Source organism: Gorilla gorilla, chromosome 1, assembly GCF_029281585.2.
Source record: "Gorilla gorilla gorilla isolate KB3781 chromosome 1, NHGRI_mGorGor1-v2.1_pri, whole genome shotgun sequence".
NCBI lineage: Eukaryota > Metazoa > Chordata > Mammalia > Primates > Hominidae > Gorilla > Gorilla gorilla.
The window spans coordinates 98,721,889-98,743,798 of NC_073224.2; the positions used below are offsets into that span (position 1 = coordinate 98,721,889).

Sequence of the window (21,910 nt, forward strand, 5' to 3'; positions counted from 1 at the left end):
AAATGGGGTTATTATTATTATTGTTATTATTATTAAGGGCAGGTTTGTACCAGAACTGCCCAGTATGGCCTGTGACTTCTGCGCAGCAATTATTTCTCCAGGGACAGGGCCTGGAGCTCCCTCACAGTGATGCAAAAAAATGGGATTCCCCACTAACCCCCACACACACCCCCTTCCTACCAAACCACACATCTCTCAGTCCTCTCCAGCAGCCCAGGGGTGAACGTCAGGACCACGCTGACAAAGATGAGCCAATGCCTTTCACAAAAAGCCTGGCCTTGAGGAGAGGAGGAGAAATACCATAGGGGGATAGGAGGAGGCCAAGAGAAGGGAATGGGATATTTAAATGCTAATTTTATAGCGTCTTCACAAAAATAAATGCCTTTCAATTACATCCCTTGGCGTGTGCACTTCAGTGTTCATTATGGCCTCGCCAGGGTCAGGAGCTTCATTAATCCTTTTGGGCGATTCTCAACATGCACAGTGGCCTGTAGAGGCACCAAGCAGTGGCCTGGCTCAGGTCAGACAGCACTAACTTGGGGAAGCCAGGATTTCTGAGGCCAGGGTGCTTGGGGAGGAACTGGAGTTCAGCAGTGGGGACAGAACCTTCCACACAGCAAAGAACAAGGCAGTTCGCTCCAAACGGGGTCTTGGCTTTAATGTGGTTTTCTTCAAACCCAAATGGCTGAACACTGCTATGAACATAGGTCATGTATATTGAGACACTGATTCCGTTTTATGGAGCCCTGTGGCTCCTGACAGGTTAACGAGAGGGCACGAAACTCCAGTGCGACGTGCTCCATTTTGAAAGCAGATAAAGCTCCCCTCATCAGAGTGAAGAGGAAAGTAGCCCTGCTGGAATAAGGGGAGAGCGTACCGCTTGAAGACAGGGTGCTCAAACAGATGTTTTTATTCCAAGCAAGACAGTGATAAGAGCACAGCACTGCTCCCATCCCTGGCCCCTTTCCTTTCTCACTTACTAGGCTTTTTGCTTCATGCAAACTCTGTGGCTGGACTTTGAGGGATCCAAAATTTAGGATATAGGGCGGGTCCTTCACGAGGGAAGTGACCGTGGCTCAGCCAAAATCACAAGATCCTCCTCAAGATCCAGAATGTATTCCAAAGCTGTTATACCCCTTTCCCTCCACCGGCTCCCCTTGCAAGCTGCTCCTTCTCAGGCAGGGGCAGCTGTGCTTACTCCCCGACCTCTGGCTCCAGGCACCTTGGACTGCAGGCTTCACCTGTTTGGTGAGAAGAACAAGCTGTCCCTGGGCCAGAGGAATGTTCCTAAGGATCAGGGTGGAGGAAGGCTCCTCCCATTTTCCCCTACAGAAGGAGTGCCTGAAACCTAGGCACATAACAATATCCGTATGTGCATACTATGTCCTGCCCTGGCAAAAGACACCTTTGCAAACCCATCAGAAATGAGTGGGGAGCAGCACAGATGACCCGATAGCCAAAGGATAGCCCCACATCAATTTTACTCTGAGGTTTAGGGTGTATTTTGTGTTGCTGTTTGGGATAAAGGGGTCCCTGGTGGAAACTAATTCACTTCTGACAAGATAATGAAGCCCATGGTGAAAGCTTCTTTGAACAGGAGAGAACCCCCCCAGCCAGCTCTCCAGCCCTCACCATGCTTGCTACTGTTCCCAGCTCCTTGCCAGCAATGGGCAGTCCCATCCCTACCCCCAGCCCTATGGGTATAACAAAACCAGAATAGTTTTAGGTTTATGCAACCCTCCCCCTTCATTTTACAGGCCAGACAAATTGGGGGCAATGAACAGAAAGTTAGGCCGAGATCTAACCTTCACAGCTTCAGGACTGGGTCCTGGGTCTCCTGACCTTTAGTCCCTTGCTCTTTCCACTAAAACAAGCCACCAAAGGTGATCAGGATCACCAACTACTGAGGCATCACCATGTTGCAGGACTCCAGGATTCGACAGCAAAGCCCTGTGATCAAGGACGCCTTCCACTCCCCAGAAAAGCTATTCCACTGGGCCCATCAGGTAGGTTCCAATTCAGATTCTGATGCACCAACATGTAAGTTACAGAGGGCAGAGACTACCTTGGTTGCTGATGCTTCCCTGTGCCTTCCAGGGTGTTTGTTTGACACCCAAGAGGCTCCAGTTAACTTGTTAAGGAGTAGAGGACAGTGAAGTAGCTCTGTGTCAGGCTTCTGGAAACTAGGCTTCCTTTCTCAACAATTCTCCCTGCACCATCAGCTCAATTACCTAGTAACCTTAGGCCCTCTCTCCATCATTTCAGTAGAATGAAACTAATACTTAAGCTAAAAGGGGATAAATAAAAGAATCTAGCCAAACCCAAAACAAAAATGAATTCTTTTTGGAATATGCATGTTTAAAAAGCCACCATCTTTAGACTTCAAGTCTTTGGATTCCCCATGGTTTCTGGTTTTTGTGAAAATAATAGAAATTTGCATGAATTTGTCTGTACAAGAACCCGAATTTCTTGACAGACCTTCCCACTGAGCTCTCATAAAAGGACTCTATAGAAAGGTATCAGCTTCCAGGGATGGAATACAGCTGGAAGCCTGTAAATGCCCCAGATAGGGCCCACTCCACAGGAGTTTTCCCTGCTGAAATGAAGGAGGATGCAGAGACTTCCTGCGAAGTTAAAATTAGAGCTACTTGCTTCCTGGGTATTATCTGGTCCTTCCTAGCAAGGGGTTGGCCAGGAATGTCACCCCCCAGACCCATCCGTAAGGGTGGTAATGGCCTGTGGCTGATAAGCATGTAACTCATTAAAGCGAACATGAATTATGAATGGTGACCACGGAGAAAGGGCGAGGAACATTTTGGGAACTGCACCAGAGGCCCTGTCTCCCACTGGGCTGGACATGCAGCTGGGGAGGCGGGAAACAGCCAACTCCAGACACTGCTTCTTAGGAAGGCGAGGCTGGGGCAGGGGTACAGGTTCTCCTTGGAGCGCCTGTTCTCTTTGGTCAGAAGGTGGTGGCTGAGAAGCGGTCACATGGAAGGTGTGTGTTGGATGTGCGTGCACATGGAGGAGGAGAAATGGCCCGTGGAATGCCTGCGGTGCCCTTCCGCGCCACCTTCTCCCGGTCAGCACAAGTTCTCCGTCAGGGCCATTTCCAGGCCCCTTACCTCTCCAGGTCCCCTCACCCATCTCTCTCCTAACACTGTAACACTTAACAGTGTGTCCGAGGCTCACAAGTACCCACTCCCCGCACAACCACCCACATAGGGTCGGTCATCCAAAGCTTGACACTCAAGGCACTGAAAGTGGAAGAAGGAATCTGATTGGTCCAAGAAAAAAAAAAAAAGACACTTAAAAACCAAAACCTGTCTCCCATACCCCCTGGAAGGTGGCCTCCAACCAACTGATGGGACATAGGAGAGTAGAGACTGAGAGCCAGGCCCCCTCCGTAACCCTATCGGAGCCCACTGTGTGACAGGTCTGGCAACCTGAATGTTTAAAAATGGATTCAAAGTGCTTGGAGACTGAAAGAGTAATGGAGGGTGTTAGGAACCCCATGGAGAAGAATAGGTACTACCTTTCCTTTCCACTGGGACTTGTATTTGGGTGGGGGAATCCCTACAGCTTTTCTTCCCAAATGAGGTTTTCATTGTTTTTTGTTTTCTTTGAAAAAGAGCCTACAGCACCCCCACCCCTACCTCACCACTCCCCAAACCAGCTCAAGAGTTAAAGCCAGGAAGTGGGGCAGATTGGGGAGAGGAGGCTTGTGTGGCTCCCTCTAGTGTTGGTTCACTGCTGTGCAGCACACAGCAGTATCTGGGTCAATCAGGACATGGTCCTAGCCTTTCTTTCTCCACCAGGACCCTGACTTATCTGGCTGGCCCAGCATGGAGGAGAAGGAAAGCGGGCCGTGCTGCCGGGGGGATTCCTGGATCCCTCTGCATGCTGACAGACAGCTGTCCACAGTGGGTAGCCAAGGTGACTGGCATTTTGATCCCAGCTGAATGAAGACTGGATTTGAATGCAGTGCCAGGGCTGTTCTGTAGACAAGAGCGAACATAAATCCAAGCTCCCTTCTGCAGTACCCTGAGGAAGGAGACAGGCACCCAGGGCACGAATGCAGACAACAGAGGGACTGGCCAGTCTATCCCGTTTTCCACCTGTCTGTGCCACAGCCACCCACTCCCATACTTCATGTCCCTAGGCCAAAGCCTGCCCATCCCTGGGTACCCCCATTTCCACTTATGGGAGATCAGAGGGGTGGGATAGAAAGGGAATGCTAAAAAGTGCCCCCTCTGCTTTCCCTAACCTTTACTTTCCCTGTCCCCATTCTAGGGTCAGGCAAGAGTGCAGGTCAGAAGAGACACATCCTCCCGAAGAAGAGGGAAGGGCAGGCCCAGGAGGCTGGGGCATGCACAGAGCACCATCCTCGGGACGGGGTGTTTCTGGGAGACCTGCTCCCCACCTGCCATGGTGGGAGGAAGAAGGCTGGTCTGAGAAGGGAGCAATGAGCAATGCCCCTGAATATCAGGGAACAGCTGTGAAAGCCTTCTCCTCTGCCCCGCAGAGATGCCCCAGCCAGGCTCTGGCCCCTACACGTGAGTCTGCATGCGCTGCTGGAATCGCTGGCCGTAGTCCGAGTGCTGGGAGGTGTAGGAGAATCGAGTGGCTGTGGCGTACTTGCCAATGGGGTCATACGCCTCATATGGGGTCCGCTCCAGGCCAGAGGGTGGGGCCTGGGGGTAGCCCAGTCGGTAGGTGGGGTACCCAGCTGCCCCAGGGAAGGGATGGGAGTTGAACTTCTCATAGTTCTCGTAGGACAGCTGGCTGGTTGTGTCAGTGCCAGCTGGGGCAGCAGGGCCAGGGGGTGTGGGCTCAGGGCCATAGTCAGAGGCAGGGGCCCGGCTATAGGTGTTGAGCTGGGCATAGCCGCTGGAGTGGGAGAGACGGGATGAGGGGCGGCCGTCGAAGCGGGCAGGGCCAGGGGCACGGTAGTCAGCATAGAGCACTGCCCTGGAAGACGGGCGGTCTTCATGGGCACGCACGTTGTAGTAGCCATTGGTGGGGTCCTGGGGGTAATGAGAGAAGAGGATGGAGGCAGTGTTCCCTCTTGGGTGGGGATCAAGTCTCACCATGGCTTTCTGGGCCTCTTCCTCCAGCTCTCCCTATGTCCCTATCTAGCATTCCACCTCCTCTGCTCCTTCAAAAACCCTCCCAACCACTCCTCCCCAAGTCTGTCCTCACCTCACCTCCCCGCTACAGGACCTCAGAAACCCACTGGCCCACCAGCCCTCATGCCCTGGCCCCTTCCCCACCTTCATCTCATACTCCTCCCGGGTGTCGATGGTGTCACAGCGCAGGTCCTGCTTCAGATCCACATCATCCTTAAACGACTGTGGAGCAGCAGGAGTGGGACGTCAGCAGATGGAAGCCCTGCTCTTTTCGCCCCTCACCAACCCCTCCCCACACTCAGAGGCCACCTGCTCACGGGAGGGGTCTGAGGTCAAGGGCAGACTTGAGTTCTGGTCCTCTCAGCAGAGGCTCTGGGATGTGGTGGGAAGAGGCCAGAGACCTTGGTTCGAGCATTAGTTTGGTTGCTAACATGTAATGTGACCTTGTATATGTCACTGCCCCTCTCCAGGGCTGTTTCCTCATCTCAGCAATGAGGCAGATGGACCAGAAAGCCTCTGGGGGCTTCCAACTTTCACACACTGTGGGGCAATGGAAGTCTTTGGACAATCCCAGCTGCCTATCCTCTGCTAGAGGAAACTAGCCTGGGGCGTGTGTGAGAGAATGTGTGTGAGTGTGGGAGAGTGTGTGTGGCAGGACCAGGGAAGGCCGACTGAGGAAGGAGAGAATGACCGCGGTTATTAGAGATCTGGGATGGAGCTGGTCCTCAGAGGGTGGAGAAGGCAGGAGGCCAGCGAGGAGCAGGACCCTCACCGAGTAGATGGCCTTCATGACCCGGGTTGCTGTGGAGACGCTGGTGGTGTCATCCTCCCGGTCAGAATGCATCGTAAGTGGCTCTCGGTTCACTGTCTCCACCTTGATATCCAGCTTCCTCAGGGTCACGTCTTTGCGACCTGGGAAGGGAGAGGCAACCTGGAACAAGTGCTTCCTGCTGGCCTCTGCAGTGGCTGCTTCTGGCTCCCTCTGGGCTGGAGCTCAACGGCCAACCTCCCACCCACCCCAAGCACTGCCTGTCATGGCCCCGGAAGAGCCAGGGGAAGGGTGTGGGCTACACAGGGCCCATACTCACTGCCTTTGCGGCGCCGGTAGAGGAAGAATACCAAGGCGATGAAGAAGAAGATGAGCAGGATGCTCGCGCCGATGGTGGCCCCAGCTATGATGCCCACAGGTAACACCTCTTTCGATGGGGAAGGAAAGGTGGAGGGGTGAGGCTGGAGTTATACTGGGAGCTAAGCTCAGTGCTGGCTAAAGGCTAGGCCACAGCCACAGAGGCAACCTTGGCTTGTGTACAGGGCTAAGTTTTGACTGAGCCTGGGGACAGTGTTAGGTTTAAGTCAAGGTTGGATTAGAGAGGAAGGTCTGCACTGTGGTTGGATTTTGGTCTGTGCTCCAGCTCCATCAGAATGGAGATCATGGTCATGTCTCATCCCTGCAGCTGGGCAGGAGTTTGCCCCTGGTCTTGGTTGTCTGTCAATCCCTGTCCTTCAGCCCACCTGACTATGATGCTTGGCCCCTCGCTCTTGTTTGAGGTCAGCTGTCTCCAAACTCTCCAATCTGCCACCCGTGTTCCGACATCTTTCACCACTGTGCCATCCATAATAGCACTGTGACTGCCGCATGTTCACCTATCTACTCAGGGCTCCAACAGTTTTCCTTGGTTTCCTCTGCTTCCCAGAGCTGAGGAAGAGCTCAGGAATCCTGCTTCCAGCCTTCTCTGTCTTCCTAGCAGCCCTAGTTGAATCCAAATCCTGCTTATAGCTCTTCCCCTCTGAGATCTTTCCCTGTGGAGCCCCACGTTACTGTATCTACTCCATTTTTCCCCATCCCCAACCCCCTTGCTGGCATCCTTAGTTAAGACTGAAGTGATAGGCCGGGCATGGTGGCTCATGCCTGTAATCCCAGCACTTTGGGAGGCCGAGGTGGGTGAATCATGAGGTCAGGAGATCGAGACCATCTTGGCTAACACGGTGAAACCCCGTCTCCACTAAAAATACAAAAAATTAGCCGGGCGTAGTGGCGGGTGCCTGTAGTCCCAGCTACTCAGGAGGCTGAGGTAGAAGACTCGTTTGAACCCGGAAGGCACAGGTTGCAGTGAGCCAAGATCGCACCACTGCACTCCAGCCTGGGCGAGAGAGCAAGACTCCATCTCAAAAAAAAAAAAAAAAAAAAAAAAAAAAAAGACTGAAGTGATGGGATGCCGTCATTTTCCATGTGGTTCTCCATCTCCTATGTCAAATGGTTAGTTCTCAAAAAATAAAACAACAACAAAAAAATGCTATCTTTTCCTCCTTGGACTTGGTAGCTTCCAAAAAAGTCAAAGGAATACCTCTTTTATCATGTGAGAAGTGCCTTAAAGTAGAGAACACTTTTCTGCTATCAGAGTGACAATTCTTGAAGAAGTAGGGGAACCCATACTTACTGAACACCTACTATATGCCAGGCATTTTGTAAATATTCTCCGATTTAATCCTCACATCAACCCAATGAGATGGGCAGTGTTATTCCCTTTTGCAGTTCATATGATTCTTCTCCATCCAAATTAATTTACTACCACTCTGTAAGTCCCTCCTCCACTACACTGAAAGTTTCTTGAGGTCAGGGACTATGTCTTGTTCACAGCTCTTTCTGCAGCCCCTGGGGCAGAGCCTAGCACATAGCAAATGCTCAATACACTTTAACGAAGTGAGGGAATTTCCCCAGTTGAGCATGGAGGCCAGGTTCTGGAGGGGAGGCCCAAGAGAGTTCTCTCCCTCTGATGCACAGACTCTTACAATAGGCAGGAATCAGAGGGGAGTAGCCCCAAACCCCTTCACTCCTGACCTCTCAGCCAGGACATCCCTCTGTGTGTCCCCTCCCTCAGAGCAGAGCCCAAGGGAAGGGGAGCAGCTGAGCCCTGCCCCTGGAGAAAAGAAGGAGCAGAATCCTCAGGCTGCCCTGCACCCCAGCTGGCAGGCAGCACTACCAGTCACCTCGCTCTTCCAGCTGGATGATGGCTGTGCCCGGCCCGAAGCTGTTCCAGGCGGTGCAGTTGTAGTGAGTCTGAAAATCGGCCTCCATGACATTGTTGATGGTGAGCGTGGATAGCACCCCACTGCCTGAGTTGGTCCTCTCCACTGTATAGCGTTCCAGGGTCCCCACCTCCAAGAAGTTCTCCTTCCAGGCCCATGCCTGCGGTGGAGAGGGAAGGAAAAAGGTAAGAAAGGGGCAGGGGGCAGAAGCCCATGCCCACGTGTCCCCTGATCCACCCTCAAGGCACCCTCACCCCTATGTGCCATGTGTGCCCCACAAGCCCAGCCTAACACCTCCTTGTAACAAACCTAAGTCACACCTGCTACCTCACACCCTCAGCACTGACACTCCACTCAAGGAGAAGCAGTGGCTCCCAAGCATGGCTGACATCAGATTTACCTAGGGAGATTCTTTCAAATGTAGATATTTGGGACTTATGTCCTAAATAGGAATCTCCAGGGAGGAGGAGAATCTCTATTTTCATAATGATCACGTGTGATGTGGATGCAGCTGATCCATTGAACCGACACTGGGAATCCCAGATGTTGTAGAAAAAGTTCTGCATTTGTCCTCAAGAACGCTGGGCTCCTCTCCCCATCAAGCCCCTGTGTGGCCTCCCTGTCCCTTTCTAGGCCTTATTTTCTTCATCTATACAATGACAGAACCAGGCTAGGGCTAGACAATGCTCAAGATTTCTTCCAGCTCTGATAGTCTGTGATTCTAACTAAGCGTAACTCAATCTTTAGGCGTACCTTTAACCAACCCACACGACCTGCCTGGCTGGCTCTGAGACTGATCCACAGACTTATAATAGGCAGAACCCACAACGGGGTATTCCTGGACCCCTCCATCCCTGACCTCTCAGCCGGGCCATTCCCCTGCGTGGCCCCTTCCTCAGAGTGGAGCCTAAGGGAGGGGGAGCAGCCGAGAACTGGCTCCTTTCCAGGGATCAATCCTCCTAGATCTGCAAGGAAAGCCCCCCGGGAGGCCAGCCGCCTGCTGCCCGGGCGGCCGTGGTAATGAAGTGTCCCTGGGCAGCCCTGGAGTTAGCCAAATGGTCATTAAATGTGATGAGGGGTTTGACAGTTAATAGTCACGGAAGGAATTAATGGCTCATGGTGTGGGGGAGAGGAGAAAGGAGGGAGGAGAGTGGCAAGGCAAGGGGCTGGTAGGAGGAAGGCAGGAGGAGGGAGAGAAGAGTGGGCGAGGCAGGTAGGAGAACTGATGGGAAGGGAGAGAGATGGCAGGAGCCAGAGGAGGAGACAGGGAAGGGGAGGGAGCAAAGAAAAGAGCAGGAGGTCAATGACAGGGCAGATGAGGGAGAAAAGAGGGGAAGTGTTAGCCCCGGGGAGAGAGTGGGGAACTAACATGAATCGAGTGCTGGCCTAGGCATCTCACACCTATTGCTGCCATGACTTCTCACAGCAACCCTATTAGGTAGGCGTTACTGGCCCTGTTTTATAGATGAATAAACTGAGGTTCAAAACATTAAGTGATCTGCACAGGGACACATAACAAGTAAGGGAGGAGGTGGGATTTGAGCAGGTAAAGGGACAGAAGGACAGAAAGCAGAAGATTCGAGGATGGAAACGGGACAGGGAAGTTAAAGGAGCAAAACCAGCAGAAGTGAGAGAAGGCTGGGCCCGGGCAAAGAAGCAGGGAGGGCTGGCTGTCCGCAGGCAGGTCCGCCACTCACTATGCGGTCTGGGGGTGGTGTGCTCCCAATGAAACACTCCACCTTGCCACCGTCACCCCTCACAGCGTACTGCACTGCCTCACTGGAGATGATGGGGGGCCCTGCAAGCAAGAAGACACAAGTCAGAACCAGTCAAAAACTGCAGTACCAGCCCGCCCAGGCCCGGCTGCCTCTCAGGCCACTCACTCACCGTTCACATAGAGCGGCACCTCCCGCTCAGCCACTCCGATTCGAGGCACGATGGCCCGGCAGGTGTAGGTGCCAGCATCTGCCTGAGTCACCGACTTCAGCAGCAGCTGGTTGCTGTTACTCAGGACCTGGGCAGAGAGAGCAGCCTCGGGTGGGGAGCCAGGAGGCCTGGGCCCCTAGGTCCATGAGGGCCCCACATCGGAGGCATTGGAAAGAAAGCAGGAAGGGCCACAAGTGAATTCCCGGAAGGGAAATGGGGTTCCCGAGTCCATTTTGGTCCATGCTCTGACTCTACACAGGCACGTAAACACACCATCTCTGCAAGTGTGGGCAGGGATGGGGTGGAGGCCAGAGAGGGCAGGTGAAGGCTGCAATCATTTTAGGAGGACGCAGCCTCTTCTGATGATCTGTTCTAGTGTTTTCATTGCCCAATGACATAGGACGTTTTACTCTGAAATTCCTCTTCCTGCAGTTCTGACCCAAATGGTCTAATGGGGGTCTCTGCAGAGCTGTAGACTCCAGCCTTCTTTAGTGAATCGCCTCAGCTTCCCCACCCCCCTGTGCAGCATTATTTACCAGACCTTTGCCACTGCAGTAGGCCTGCCCCAGGCACTCTCCCTTCCTCCCACCCCACCCTGCTTCCCATGCACAGGTGAGTTTGTCCCCCCAGTGCTTCTGAACTGGGCTTTCCTGTGAGAAGATGTGGGGATAACCGTAAGCACTTTCTCCTCCAAATCCCAAGACCCTAGAAATAGCCCAGGTTCAAATATAATGCTGCAGCCCCCCATCTACTCCCATCTGTGGCCGCACCTCTTCCTCCCAGCATTCAGAACAGGCAGTAAGAGTCTTACCATATTTGAGTCCTTTTTGGTCCAGGTGAGAGTGAGGGGGGGATTCCCAACCCAGACACAGGTGAGGGTCACATCAGAGCCAATGTCTGTGGTTGTGGGTTTGGGGTCAACTACAATCCGGGGAGCAACTGTGAGGGAGAAAGAAGCCACTCGTTAGGGTCTCAAGCTCATGGGGTTAACTCCAATCAATCTTCCTCCTGCCCTGCTACCTCCCCATTCATGGAGCAGTCCCCGACTCTGTCCAAGGCCCTTTGGGGGCCCCTGCTCTCTGTCCCCGTCCCTGCCCTCCCAGCTACTCACAGTGGACATTTACTAAAGTGCTGACATTGGTGCTTCCCACTTTGTTGTGAACCTCACAAGACACAGGCTCCGTGAAAAAGGAATAATCCACATTTGTCTCATAGCGACTCTCGTGGGCGTCTTCAATCAAGAAACCCCCTTTGGCCCACCTGGGGGAGGAGGCAACACAGAGGTGGGATCAGGCCTCAGACCCTCTCAACTACATCCATGACACCTGGCCTCCCCAGTACAGCCTCCAACCCCGAACTCTTCCGCTTCACTCCCCAGAGCGCTCCCAGCCTCTGACCCCCTCACCTGTAGCCCAAGATCTCGGGGTTGGCTGTGGCCTGGCAGGTAAAGACAACACGCTCACCCTCCTGCACCGTCTGTGGCTCAATGGACAGGGTCACTGTAGGAGGGTCTGCAAAGTAGAGCACAGGGAGTCAGGGTCTTTTCTGTCCCTTGAGTTTCTTTTTCCCTCCCTAACACGTACACTCAGACCTGACCACTCTGGCGGGGATCTAGGAATTTGAGGTTGCAGTGTATCGGCTCCAGTTAACATGCTGTCTTCCTCACCTTTTGCACATGGAGCCTCTAGGGGGCCTGCTAGGGTGACCACCAATGAAGGCACCAAAGGGACAAATAACTCAATGGACTAATGACCCACTGTGGCCACTAGGCGTCAGTGTGAGCTTGCTTGGCTCACTAAAACGGATGGGGTGTGGGCATCCCCAGTTGCTGCCCACACCCCCATGGTTCCCTGGGCAGAGACAATTTATTACACACCTACCAGGTAAGAATACTCCATGCTAGATGCTCTTCTGCTATATCTCATTTAATGCTCACAACCCCAGGAAGCAGGTCCAGGTCCACAATCCCTTATTTGAAACCCTTAGGACTAGATGCATTTCAGAATTTAGAATTTTTCACATTTAGAAAGGCAATGGTTGTGCATAGAGCGTTTACTGTGTAAGATCCCCAGCAGCATCTGGGCCACATCCCATAGTCACACATATGAATACATCTGCAGTGAAACTTAAGACTAAATTAAATAAAAGACTATGAAGAGCCTTGGTTCAGGCTGCACCATCAAACAACTTTTAGTTTGAATAAGGGACTGTAGGCCAGTATTTTATCTTTTGCAATATACAGCATACAGAACTGGAAACCGAGGCCCAGAGAGTGTAAACCATTGACTAATTACCGGCTGGTTTAGACCTGGGGACTGCCTGACTCCACAGCCAATGCTCTACCAGCCCTTAGTCCCCATGGTTCAATCCAGGGAATGAAAGATGTGAAGAAGGCAAGCGTTTGTCCTGGGGACCATAGGGGGACTCTTAGTTTGTGCTTCTCAAACTAAGAGTGTGCTTCTCAAACACACCCCTTCTTCCACCCCCCTGCTCCAGACTGCTCCCCCCAGCCCACTCACGGTGCACATCCAGCTCGATGGAAGTCTCCTTGCCACTAGGGATGGCTTCGTTCATGCTTCGGCAAGTGAAGACACGCCCAATGTCCAGGTCCGTGGGGTTAATAAGCAGTTGGCTCACGGTGGTCTCCCTCTTCCCATCCTTCAGCAATTCCTGGAACATGACAAGGGTGGGAGATACGGTCAAGCTAAAAGCCCCCTCCTCTGCTCTTAAGTTGACCTCACTCAGAGATGGGCTTGGGCTGGAGGGGTACTTTAACTTAAAGCTCAATCCCCTTCACTCCCACAACCTCTTCCCTTGTGTGTGTGTGTGTGTGTGTGTTTAATCAATAGACTACTAATTATCTTTTAACTAAAAGTTATATATTTTTAGGGTCTTGCTATGTTGCCCAGGCTGGCCTCCAAAGCTTGGACTCAAGCAATCCTCCTGCCTGAGGCTTCTGAGTAGCAGCGACTACAGGAGTGTGCCATCATGCCCACATCATAGACTATCTTTTGGAGCAGTTTTAAGTTTACAGAAAAATTGAGCAGAAAGTACAGGGAGTTTCCATATACCCTCCTCCCCGACCTTACACTTTCCCCCATTACTAACACCTTAACACCTTGCATTAGAGTGATAAGTCTGTTACAACTGATGGACCAAAACTAATATATTATTATTAAGGCCACTGTTTATATTAGAGTTCACTCTTTGTGAGTCCAGCGCAAATCCGTTCTCTTCTGGAAAGCCTTCTTCAGCCAGCCCAGCCCTCAGAACTCTCTCCCAGACTGAATTTATGCCCTTATAGTCAGTGTGTCCGGCTCACAGCTCTAGACACATCCAACCTTGCTTGTAGGCACCATGTGTGAGTGTTTCAGGGTTGGGTTTCTTCTGCTAAACTGTAAACTCCTTGAGGGCAGGGAAGGGACTCACAGGCTCGAAGTCTTACACTTGCTCAGTGACAGCCAGGGGTCCCTAAATATGGTCACAGGAACCCTTGATCTGTTCTCTATATTGCAAACTGCCTGAGGGAAGCCATATTATTAATCAAAGTAAGACCCCGTTGTTTGACCACCATGCATGCAGCTTTGCTGGACAGGCCCAGTTGAGGGCCAGTGCAGTAACACTGGCTCCCTTGTGCTGCTTTGAAGCTCCATTGTCTTTAATGAATATGAAAAATGGGGGTAGATGACAAATGGATATTAACAAACCAACTTGTTTGGTTGCCAAAATATCTAAAAACATGTAGCCCTGATGAAGACAAATCACAGTTTTTGGTTGTGAAAAGGTTAAGTACCACTGAGGCTGAATTATCATTTGTCAAATGAGAAACTAAGGCCAGAAAAAAGTGAAGCGAATTATCCAAGGTCACACAGTGTGTTAAGGGCAGAACTGAAGCCAGAAGCCAGGTATTCCTGGGATTGCTTGCTGAGGAGCATGGGAACATCTCTCTCTCCACACTGAGAAGTGCTCCTGCAGCACCAGCAAAGGGCTGAATACACATATGTTTACCCACAACTGGCAGGGTAACCCCAACCAGGAAATCTGGCTTTGAATTCCAGCTGTACTGTCCGCTTTGCTATGTAATCCTGGGCAAGTCACTTGATATCTTTCATGGCTTCCTCATCTATAAAATGTATACAAGGATCCCTGCTTCCCCAGCCTCTTTGTTGTGATGACTGGAATAATCTGACAACCAGATGCTGAAGGAAAGAGGTACAAGTGATCAGTGGAGAGAAAGCACAGTCACACCCAGGTACAAACCCCAACTCTGTGCCAGCTGTGTGACCTTGGACAAGTCACTCAACCTCTCTGAGCGCAAGTTTCCTCCTTTGTGAGTTGGAAATAATGCCTCCTTTATGGGACTCCTATGAAGATTAAGAGAGACTGTCCATAAAGTGTTTAGCATGCACGGTGTCTGGCACACAGTAGGTGCTTAATCCATGGCAACTTATTACTATTAGTCTCTGTCCAGCTACTGAATGACACAGTAAGCCTAGGAATTCATTTCTCTTCTCTGGGTTTCAATTTTCCCAACTGTAGAATGAGAGGGCTGAACCAGATGACCTCTAAGACCCCTCTCATGTCTGTGTGCTCCTGAGTCTGTGGTGAAACCCCTGTGGGAAAGGAGAGGTGAGCTGGGCTAGGCCCAGGAGGAGCTGGGGGAGCTGGCCGGAGCTCACCGTGCTGGCCACAGCGCCCTCCTGCTGCGTCCCGTCCCGGAACCAGATGATGGTGGCAGCAGGCTTCGCATTGAAGGCCCGGCATGTGAGGTTGTGGGGGGTGCCTGCCTGCAGTAGAATCACAGGGCCTCCGTCAATCCTGGTGTCCTCTGGGGGGACTGTGGGAGAAAGCAGAGCAAAGTCAGTGCAGGGTGTGGCTAACACTTCCCTGATGACCAAAACTCCTGCCTCTGGAAGCATCCTTCCACCTGCATGTGCGCCTCTAGGTAGGCGGTACCACCCTACCCCCTAATCTACAACCACTGTCTTCATTGCTCTTGTGGTGGCTTCCTCTAGGTCCTCAGCTCACACATCTTTCCCAGTCCTTGTCTGCTTTTCTTTCCTGGCCTATAATATTTGCTGGTACTCCATGCCCCCACTGGTTTTTTGTTTGTTTGTTTGTTTGTTTGTTTTTGAGATGGAGTCTCACTCTGTCGCCCAGGCTGGAATGCAGTGGTGCCATCTCAGCTCACTGCAACCTCCACCTCCTGGGTTCAAGCGATTCTCCTGCCCCAGCCTCCCAAGTAGCTGGGATTATAGGCGCCCACCACTGCTCCCAGCTAATTTTTGTATTTTTAGTAGAGAGTAGGGGTTTCACCATGTTGGCCAGACTGGTCTTGAACTCCTGACCTCTCAGGTGATCCACCTGCCTCAGCCTCCCAAAGTGCTGGGATTACAGGCGTGAATCACTGTGCCTGGCTCCATACCCCTACAGTTGCTCAGAGCTGCACACTACAGATGGAAGCCTCAAACTTAAGAAAGGGCTGGGCTATCTCAGGCCCTGAGTACAGCTCATACCCTTGGGAGTCTGGCTCGGAAAGGTGGCTACCTCCATAGCACTTCTCCCATCCTTCCTCCTGTCTGTTCCTCTGCCCTGGAGCAGACAGATGGGCTGGCCTATTACAGTAACCTCCATGTCACACTGCTAGCAGGTTATTTTTCCCTTCAGCACAGCTAAGTATGTGCCACTCCCCTGCTCAAGTACCTTCAATGGCTACAACTGCCTAGGGCATAAGTTCCAAGCATTTCGGTCTCCTGTTCAGGGTCCTCAAGCCAAGACCTGCATTGCAGTGCTTTCCATATGGCATGCCCTTCTCCCACAGCTTCTATTGAAGTGCTTCCTATCCTGTTCAAATCCCAGTTGATGCACAAGGCTTTCCATGCCGTAGCCCACCCCCACCATGGTGGCCCCCACCAGTCACTCAGAGCTCTTAGCGCCTTGGATTTTGTTTACTTATAACAGTTATTGAACCCTGCCCCAACTAAAACTGTGATCCCCTGGAAAAACAGCAACCCTGTCTCACTAATATTTATATGGTCACCAGTGCCTAGAATGTGACCAAAGTAGGCTCTTGCTAAATGTTTAAAGAATTCAATTGACCGATGTCTGATGCTGCAAACAAGGGGGGCTCTCCCTCCCCTATCTCCATAGGCTTCTAAGACAAACCAGACTGTAAGTTCCCTGAGGGTAGCAGCTGCTTCTGATATACCATCAACACTTCAGTGTCTAGCCCAGGGCTTGGGTGATCACAGGTGCTCAGGGATATTTGGTGAATTAATGAATGGATACTGATGAAATAAAGGCAGAAGGATTTTGATTATAATTTTTCTGGTCCCCCCAGTGTTCATCAACCATAAATGAGAAAGGAACTCCTGGGCTCAAGCAATCCTCCCACCTCAGCTTCCCAAGTATCAGAAACTACAGGTACACATCATCATGCTTGGCTAATTTCTATTTTTTGTAGAGACGAGGTTTCGCTATGTTGCCCAGGCTGGTCTGAAACTCCTGGGCTCAAGCAGTCCTCCTACCTCAGCTTCCCAAAGTGCTGGGATTACAAGCATGAGCCAGCGTGCCCCACCGATAAAAGATTTTGTTTGCTTCTTTCTGAGAAAGACAAGAAAGACCCAGAGGAGGGTCCAGAGGGAACACTCGAGAGGAGATCTTGGGAGACCCACGGTGCCCAGTGGTAGACAGGGCTGTTCTAGAATTTACACAATGAAGGTCTCTATGCTGGGGTTTCCAGTAGAAACTACTCGAAACCTGTCTTAGCATTCTGTTCAACTCATGTGTGCCTAGTGGTATAGTGGAAAAAGAATAAAACTTAGATTCAGACTGCCTGGTTCAAATCCTGGCACCTTTGTTCACCTGCTGTGTGATCTCGGATGAGTTCCTAAAATCACTGAGTCTCACTCAGTTTCTTCATCAGAGAAGAAACCAAGACATAACAATGCCTACTCACTAGAGCCTCATGAAGGTCAGATGAGATACTATACATAGACTATGATGTGCAGGGCATGTGTGAGGTATGGAATGTATTAGCCTTACTGCCTGGACGAGAGTAGCAGTGGCTCCAACTCCTGCCTGGCTAATTATCCTCTGAATCCCTGGCTCTTCCTCCTTGTTCTGTGGTGTATCTGGTTCCAATGCCAGATGGGGACAGGTTTGAGGATGGGGATGGGGAGCAGCTTGAGAAGTAGAGAAAGGTGGAGAGAAATGAATAAAGAGCTGCTGCTCAGGGCCTCCTGGTCTGCTCAGGCCCCTCTAAAGTCACATGTTGCTGCCACAGCCAGGAGGAAGATCCTGGATGGGCAGAGCCCCGAGCAGACACCATGCCCAGGTGTGTGCCCAGGTGTGTGAAGCCCCTCCGCTGGGAAGGCATCAGCTTCCTCTACCCTGGTAATGCCTCCTGCCCCTTTGTTCATGCAAAGACTACCCATCTGTCACCTCTGCCAGCAGTCTACCTTTCTCTGAATTTTCCAAACTCTCTGCCCATCCTCCATGAGCTCATCCCTCATATATGAGCTCGTCCCTCATATATGGGACAAATGACAATAAAGCTGTTAAGGTGCCTGCTGAGCCAGCTGTTAAAGGGCATGTGTCCATGTGTGCATGTGTTTATAAGCAAGTTTTTATGGTTTGTGACTTAAATCTGTATATCAATATGCTCATGTGCCTCCCCAAACTCATGTGCCCCTGAGTCTGTGGTCAAAAAGGCCTCAGTCTCCTTGTTTATAAAACTTCAAAAATACAATGGACACCTACTCCCCTGAGTTGCTATTGTGGAGGCAAAACAAAATCAAGAAGGTGAAGCCAACTGTAAATGGTGGTGGGATCGACAATAACTTCTGCCACTCAGTGAACGTTCACCTTGTGTCAGCCAAAGTGCCTCCTGTATATGACTTCATTTAATCCCTACCACGAAGTATATTTCATTATTCCTTTCATGGTAAATATCATTAACCCCAATTTACAGATAAGGAACGGAGGCTCGAAGAGGATAAACAAATGTGCTCAGAGACAGGAGAGTGAGTTAGAGGGCAGAGCTGGGATGTGGACCAGTCTTGCCTGACCCAGAAGTCATGCTCATCACCATGGTTTTGGAGGTCTGTATATCTATGTTATGTCTGCATCTGAGGGGGAGTGGGAGGCTTCTTTTCAAAGTCCTACCCTAAGGAAGAATGACAGAGGCCATTTTGTGAAGAAGGCCCCTGGCCTGGGGAGCTGGGGGGCCGCTGAGGGGGATGGCTGGGGAGGAGAGGAGTCTATAAGGCTGACGTCATGCAGGGAGGCTGATACCAGGCACTCGGCACAGCCCACTCCTCATTTCTGCCCTCCCTAGTCTCTGGGTCCCCCAGCTGCCATGAGCAAAGGCTGTGGGTAAGCAGGTACGCAGGAAGGGATGCAAGAAGTGTCATGCCTTCTTATTGCCTCCGCGTGCTGCAGGTGGCAGGGTGTTTGAGAATTTAAGAGAAAGACAAGGAGAGGAAAGAGTGAGGGGAGAAGGGCCTCCTGGTCTGCTCAGGCCCCTCTAAGGTCACATGTTGCTGCCACACCCGGGAGGAAGATCCTGGATGGGCAGAGACCTGAGGAGACACCATGCCCAGGTGTTTTCCCAGGCGTGTAAAGCCCCTCCAGCTGCACTAACCGTCCCTGTCTCTCTTTCAGCTTAAAGTTACTCCTGGGGTCTCTCCCTGTTCTCTCATCCACTCAAGTCACCCAGGCAGGCCAGCAAGGACCATACCTTCAATACCCACCATGCCCTCGAAACAAGCCAGTCGGCTCTCCTGCTATGTAGCTCTCCTTCATTGGCCTGCAAGCTTTTAAACAAGGCACTCTTCCATCTAGGGTTCCCCTTGATATTCTCCTTTTCCAGGTTCTTCCTGGATTGAACCAAGCCACTGGGTGCCATTATAAGACATTGTTACTGCAACACTTAGTAGCTTAGCTGGCCTTTCTTCATCTCTCTCTATCTCTGTGATAAGGTAGCAGAAAGAAGAGTATCAAGGTCCACTCATTAGGAAGGGAGTACTCCAGGGCAGTAGTAGCACCTTCTAGGGCCTAAGATAGAGGCAGTTAGGGAGGAAAAAAGAAAGAAGAAGGTTTCCTAAGAGTCTCATGGTTCCTTGGAATGCTTGATTGAGCATGGGGCTGACACACTTCAGTGAGGGATGAAAGATGATGTCTTGGCATTCAAGATCACCCTCTAATTTTTGCTGTCTAACCTCATTCCTGCTCCTTGCTAATTCTTTCCATTTTAGTCCTAGAGAGGAAAAGCAAATCATCCAACAGCCTTGAATCCTGGTCCTCCAGGGCCTTTACATCCAGTGAAATTGGCTGTTGGGTCCCTCCAGTCCTCACTTATTCTGACATCTCACATTCACCCAGACCTTCACAGTTTACAAGTCTCCATGCAGCAAAGCAGCAGTTGCTAAGAAAAGACTGGTGTCATTATGCCATGTTACTGATGAGAAAACTCATGCCCAGAGGTTGTCACCTCTTTAGGATCGTGATGCCAAAATGGCCAAAGTGCCCAGGTCTCCTAACCACCAGCAGTCTAGGACTCTCTCTTTCCACTATGCTCTGAGGACTTGTTATGTTCTCGCCTCCCTCCTTGCAAAAACAAAAAACAAAACAACAGGCTGGGCACAGTGGCCCATGCCTGTAATCCCAGAACTTTGGGAGGCCAAGATGAGTGGATCACCTGAGGTAAGGATTTCGAGACCAGCCTGGCCAACATGGTGAAACACCGTCTCTACTAAAAAATACAAAAATTAACCAGGCATGGTGGCGGGCACCTGTAATCTCAGCTACTCAGGAGGCTTAGGCACAAGAATTCCTTGAACCCAGGAGGTGGAGATTACAGTGAGCCGAGATCATGTCACTGCACTCCAGCCTGGGTGACAGAGACTCTGTCTCAAAAAAACCAACCAATCAACCAACCAACCAAACAAACAAACAGAAAACCTTCCTTGTACCCAAACTCCCTCATCTCAGCTCCTCTCTCCTTTCTCCCATCCATCTTGGGGGCTCCCTGCAAATTCAGTGATTTCAAGTTAGAAGGAAGGAAAGGAAGAGGGGCAAAACATATCAAATGGAGGCAGAAAAAAAAGGGACAGAGTCAATGTAAATATGGAAGAAAGAGAGTCACAGATGGACAGAGTCCAAGCCCAAGACAGAAAGCACAACAGAGGCAGAGGCCCAGTGAGACAACAGGGCTGGAGAGAACAGGAAGACTGGCAGATTCAGAGGTATTGCAAGAGTGAGGCTTGGAGAGAGGCTGGGGGCTGAGTGGGTGAGGGGGGGCAAGGGGTGTGCTGAAGCTGGCCTCCTTCCGGTTCTGTGGCACTGCTGCAGGAGAGAGTCCCCTCATTATGCAAATGGCCTCGGGGGTTACCATAGAGGGACATCTGCTTGGTCCCCCAGTGGGTGGCTGCCTGGCTGACGCAGGGCTTCCAAGAGCTGCAGGGCTTCCAAGAGCCAGCAGCCATCCAGACACAGCAGGACCCCATCCCTCCCACCCCTCACCCCAGTTTTCAGCCTCAAGGCCCATTCCTTCCAGTCCTATTCCCCTGTTCCTGGAGGAGGCCCCCAGGTGAATTTGAGAGGAAGGGTGAGCACTGAGGGAGGAAAGGAGGCAGCTGAGGGAAGAAGGGCTGTGTGAGGCTAGGGTGAGGTGGAAGAGGGGCACAGGGGCCCTTTGGGGTCTCTGAGGCAGCTGAGAGGAAAGTAGAAGGGAGACGCCCCCTCACCAACAAGACTGCCAGCCAGGACAGCTGGGAAAGGAGGGCCCGGGTCTCCATCACTCCATATTTCCCTGCTTCTTGTCTCCACAGCCTTGTTTCTAAAAGGCAGAAGGCCCTGTCCCTGAGTGGCCGAGGCACTGGCTGCAGCAGAGAGGATGCTGGGCCTCACACAGCCCACGTCCCACCAGCACCCCACATCTCCCACATGCCTGGTTTACTTTCTTCTACCTGGACTTGAGCATTAGGGCAGGGATAACGCCAGTAACAGAGAGGGAGACGCTGGGAAATTAAAGAGGGAACTGGAGAGTGGGAGAGACTGCCAGGATACAGAGAGACAGGTCCTCGAAGTACTGAAGGGTATTGGGGTCCTTACTGAGCACGGTGAGTTTGGCCCGCCGAGAGCGCAGGGCGGCCTCCGTGGCCTGGCACTCGTAAGAGGCGTCGTCAGAGAGCTCAGCATCTGTGATCTCCAGGTTGTACTGCCCAGCGTCTGCGGAGCCCACGACCCGGTACCGTGGCCAGGCTGCAGAAACAGAAAGAATGAGGCCCAACCTTGAAACAAGGACACATCCTCAGCCATCCCACACCAGTACTCCTCCCTCTGCCCTCTCCTGGGACACCACTGACAGGTGAGAAGGTGAGGCCCCAGACACAGACACCTGATGCCACGACACCTCACGGCGAGGCTGGGAGCCATACAGCCGGAGGAGCAGACAGGAGGGCAGCTGAAGCAGGGAGGCTAGCAGGAGCAGATGAAATCTCTAAGGCTGTTTGCAGACAAATGCCTCTCATAATAATAGGAGAGAAAGAGGAGAGAAAAAGGCACACAGCAGGGAGCAAAGGAGAGGGGGAGAGAGGGAGAGTGAGTGTGTGGGCGCCAGGAAATATAGGGCATCGCGGCACAGACATGAGCTCACGGGAGCACCTCTGTGGGACTCATAAGGCAGAGGGAAGCCCAAGGCAGGCCCAGGGAGGAAGGATGAGGCAGAGGACCGCCGGCTCCCCAGAGGAGCTCCTAAACCAAAGAGTCCTGGTTTCCTGCAGAAGCAGTGGCTGAGGCAGTGGGCCTTGCCCTCCTTCCTCCAG

The 21,910-nt window shown here is 51.8% G+C and overlaps 1 protein-coding gene and 1 pseudogene across 2 annotated transcripts in view; both read right to left on the reverse strand.

Annotated features, from left to right (window-relative positions):
• Positions 1-885: 885 nt before the first annotated feature.
• Positions 886-3,147, reverse strand: LOC109026452 (uncharacterized; annotated as a pseudogene).
• Positions 886-21,910, reverse strand: part of KIRREL1 (kirre like nephrin family adhesion molecule 1) — a 105,397-nt gene continuing 84,372 nt past the window's right edge. The window contains exons 3-15 of one of the 2 annotated variants that reach the window (XM_004027019.5): positions 21,198-21,347; positions 14,762-14,919; positions 12,602-12,752; positions 11,488-11,593; positions 11,194-11,342; positions 10,894-11,021; positions 10,044-10,170; positions 9,854-9,954; positions 8,118-8,316; positions 6,218-6,325; positions 5,902-6,041; positions 5,274-5,351; positions 886-5,027 (exon numbers count right to left, since the gene is read on the reverse strand). In XM_004027019.5, the coding sequence (XP_004027068.3) occupies positions 4,551-5,027; positions 5,274-5,351; positions 5,902-6,041; positions 6,218-6,325; positions 8,118-8,316; positions 9,854-9,954; positions 10,044-10,170; positions 10,894-11,021; positions 11,194-11,342; positions 11,488-11,593; positions 12,602-12,752; positions 14,762-14,919; positions 21,198-21,347 (2,072 nt within the window). In that variant the 3' untranslated portion in view covers positions 886-4,550. Of the gene's footprint in view, positions 5,028-5,273; positions 5,352-5,901; positions 6,042-6,217; positions 6,326-8,117; positions 8,317-9,853; positions 9,955-10,043; positions 10,219-10,893; positions 11,022-11,193; positions 11,343-11,487; positions 11,594-12,601; positions 12,753-14,761; positions 14,920-21,197; positions 21,348-21,910 lie in introns of both variants that reach the window. The other variant, XM_055362962.2, reaches the window with a different exon arrangement.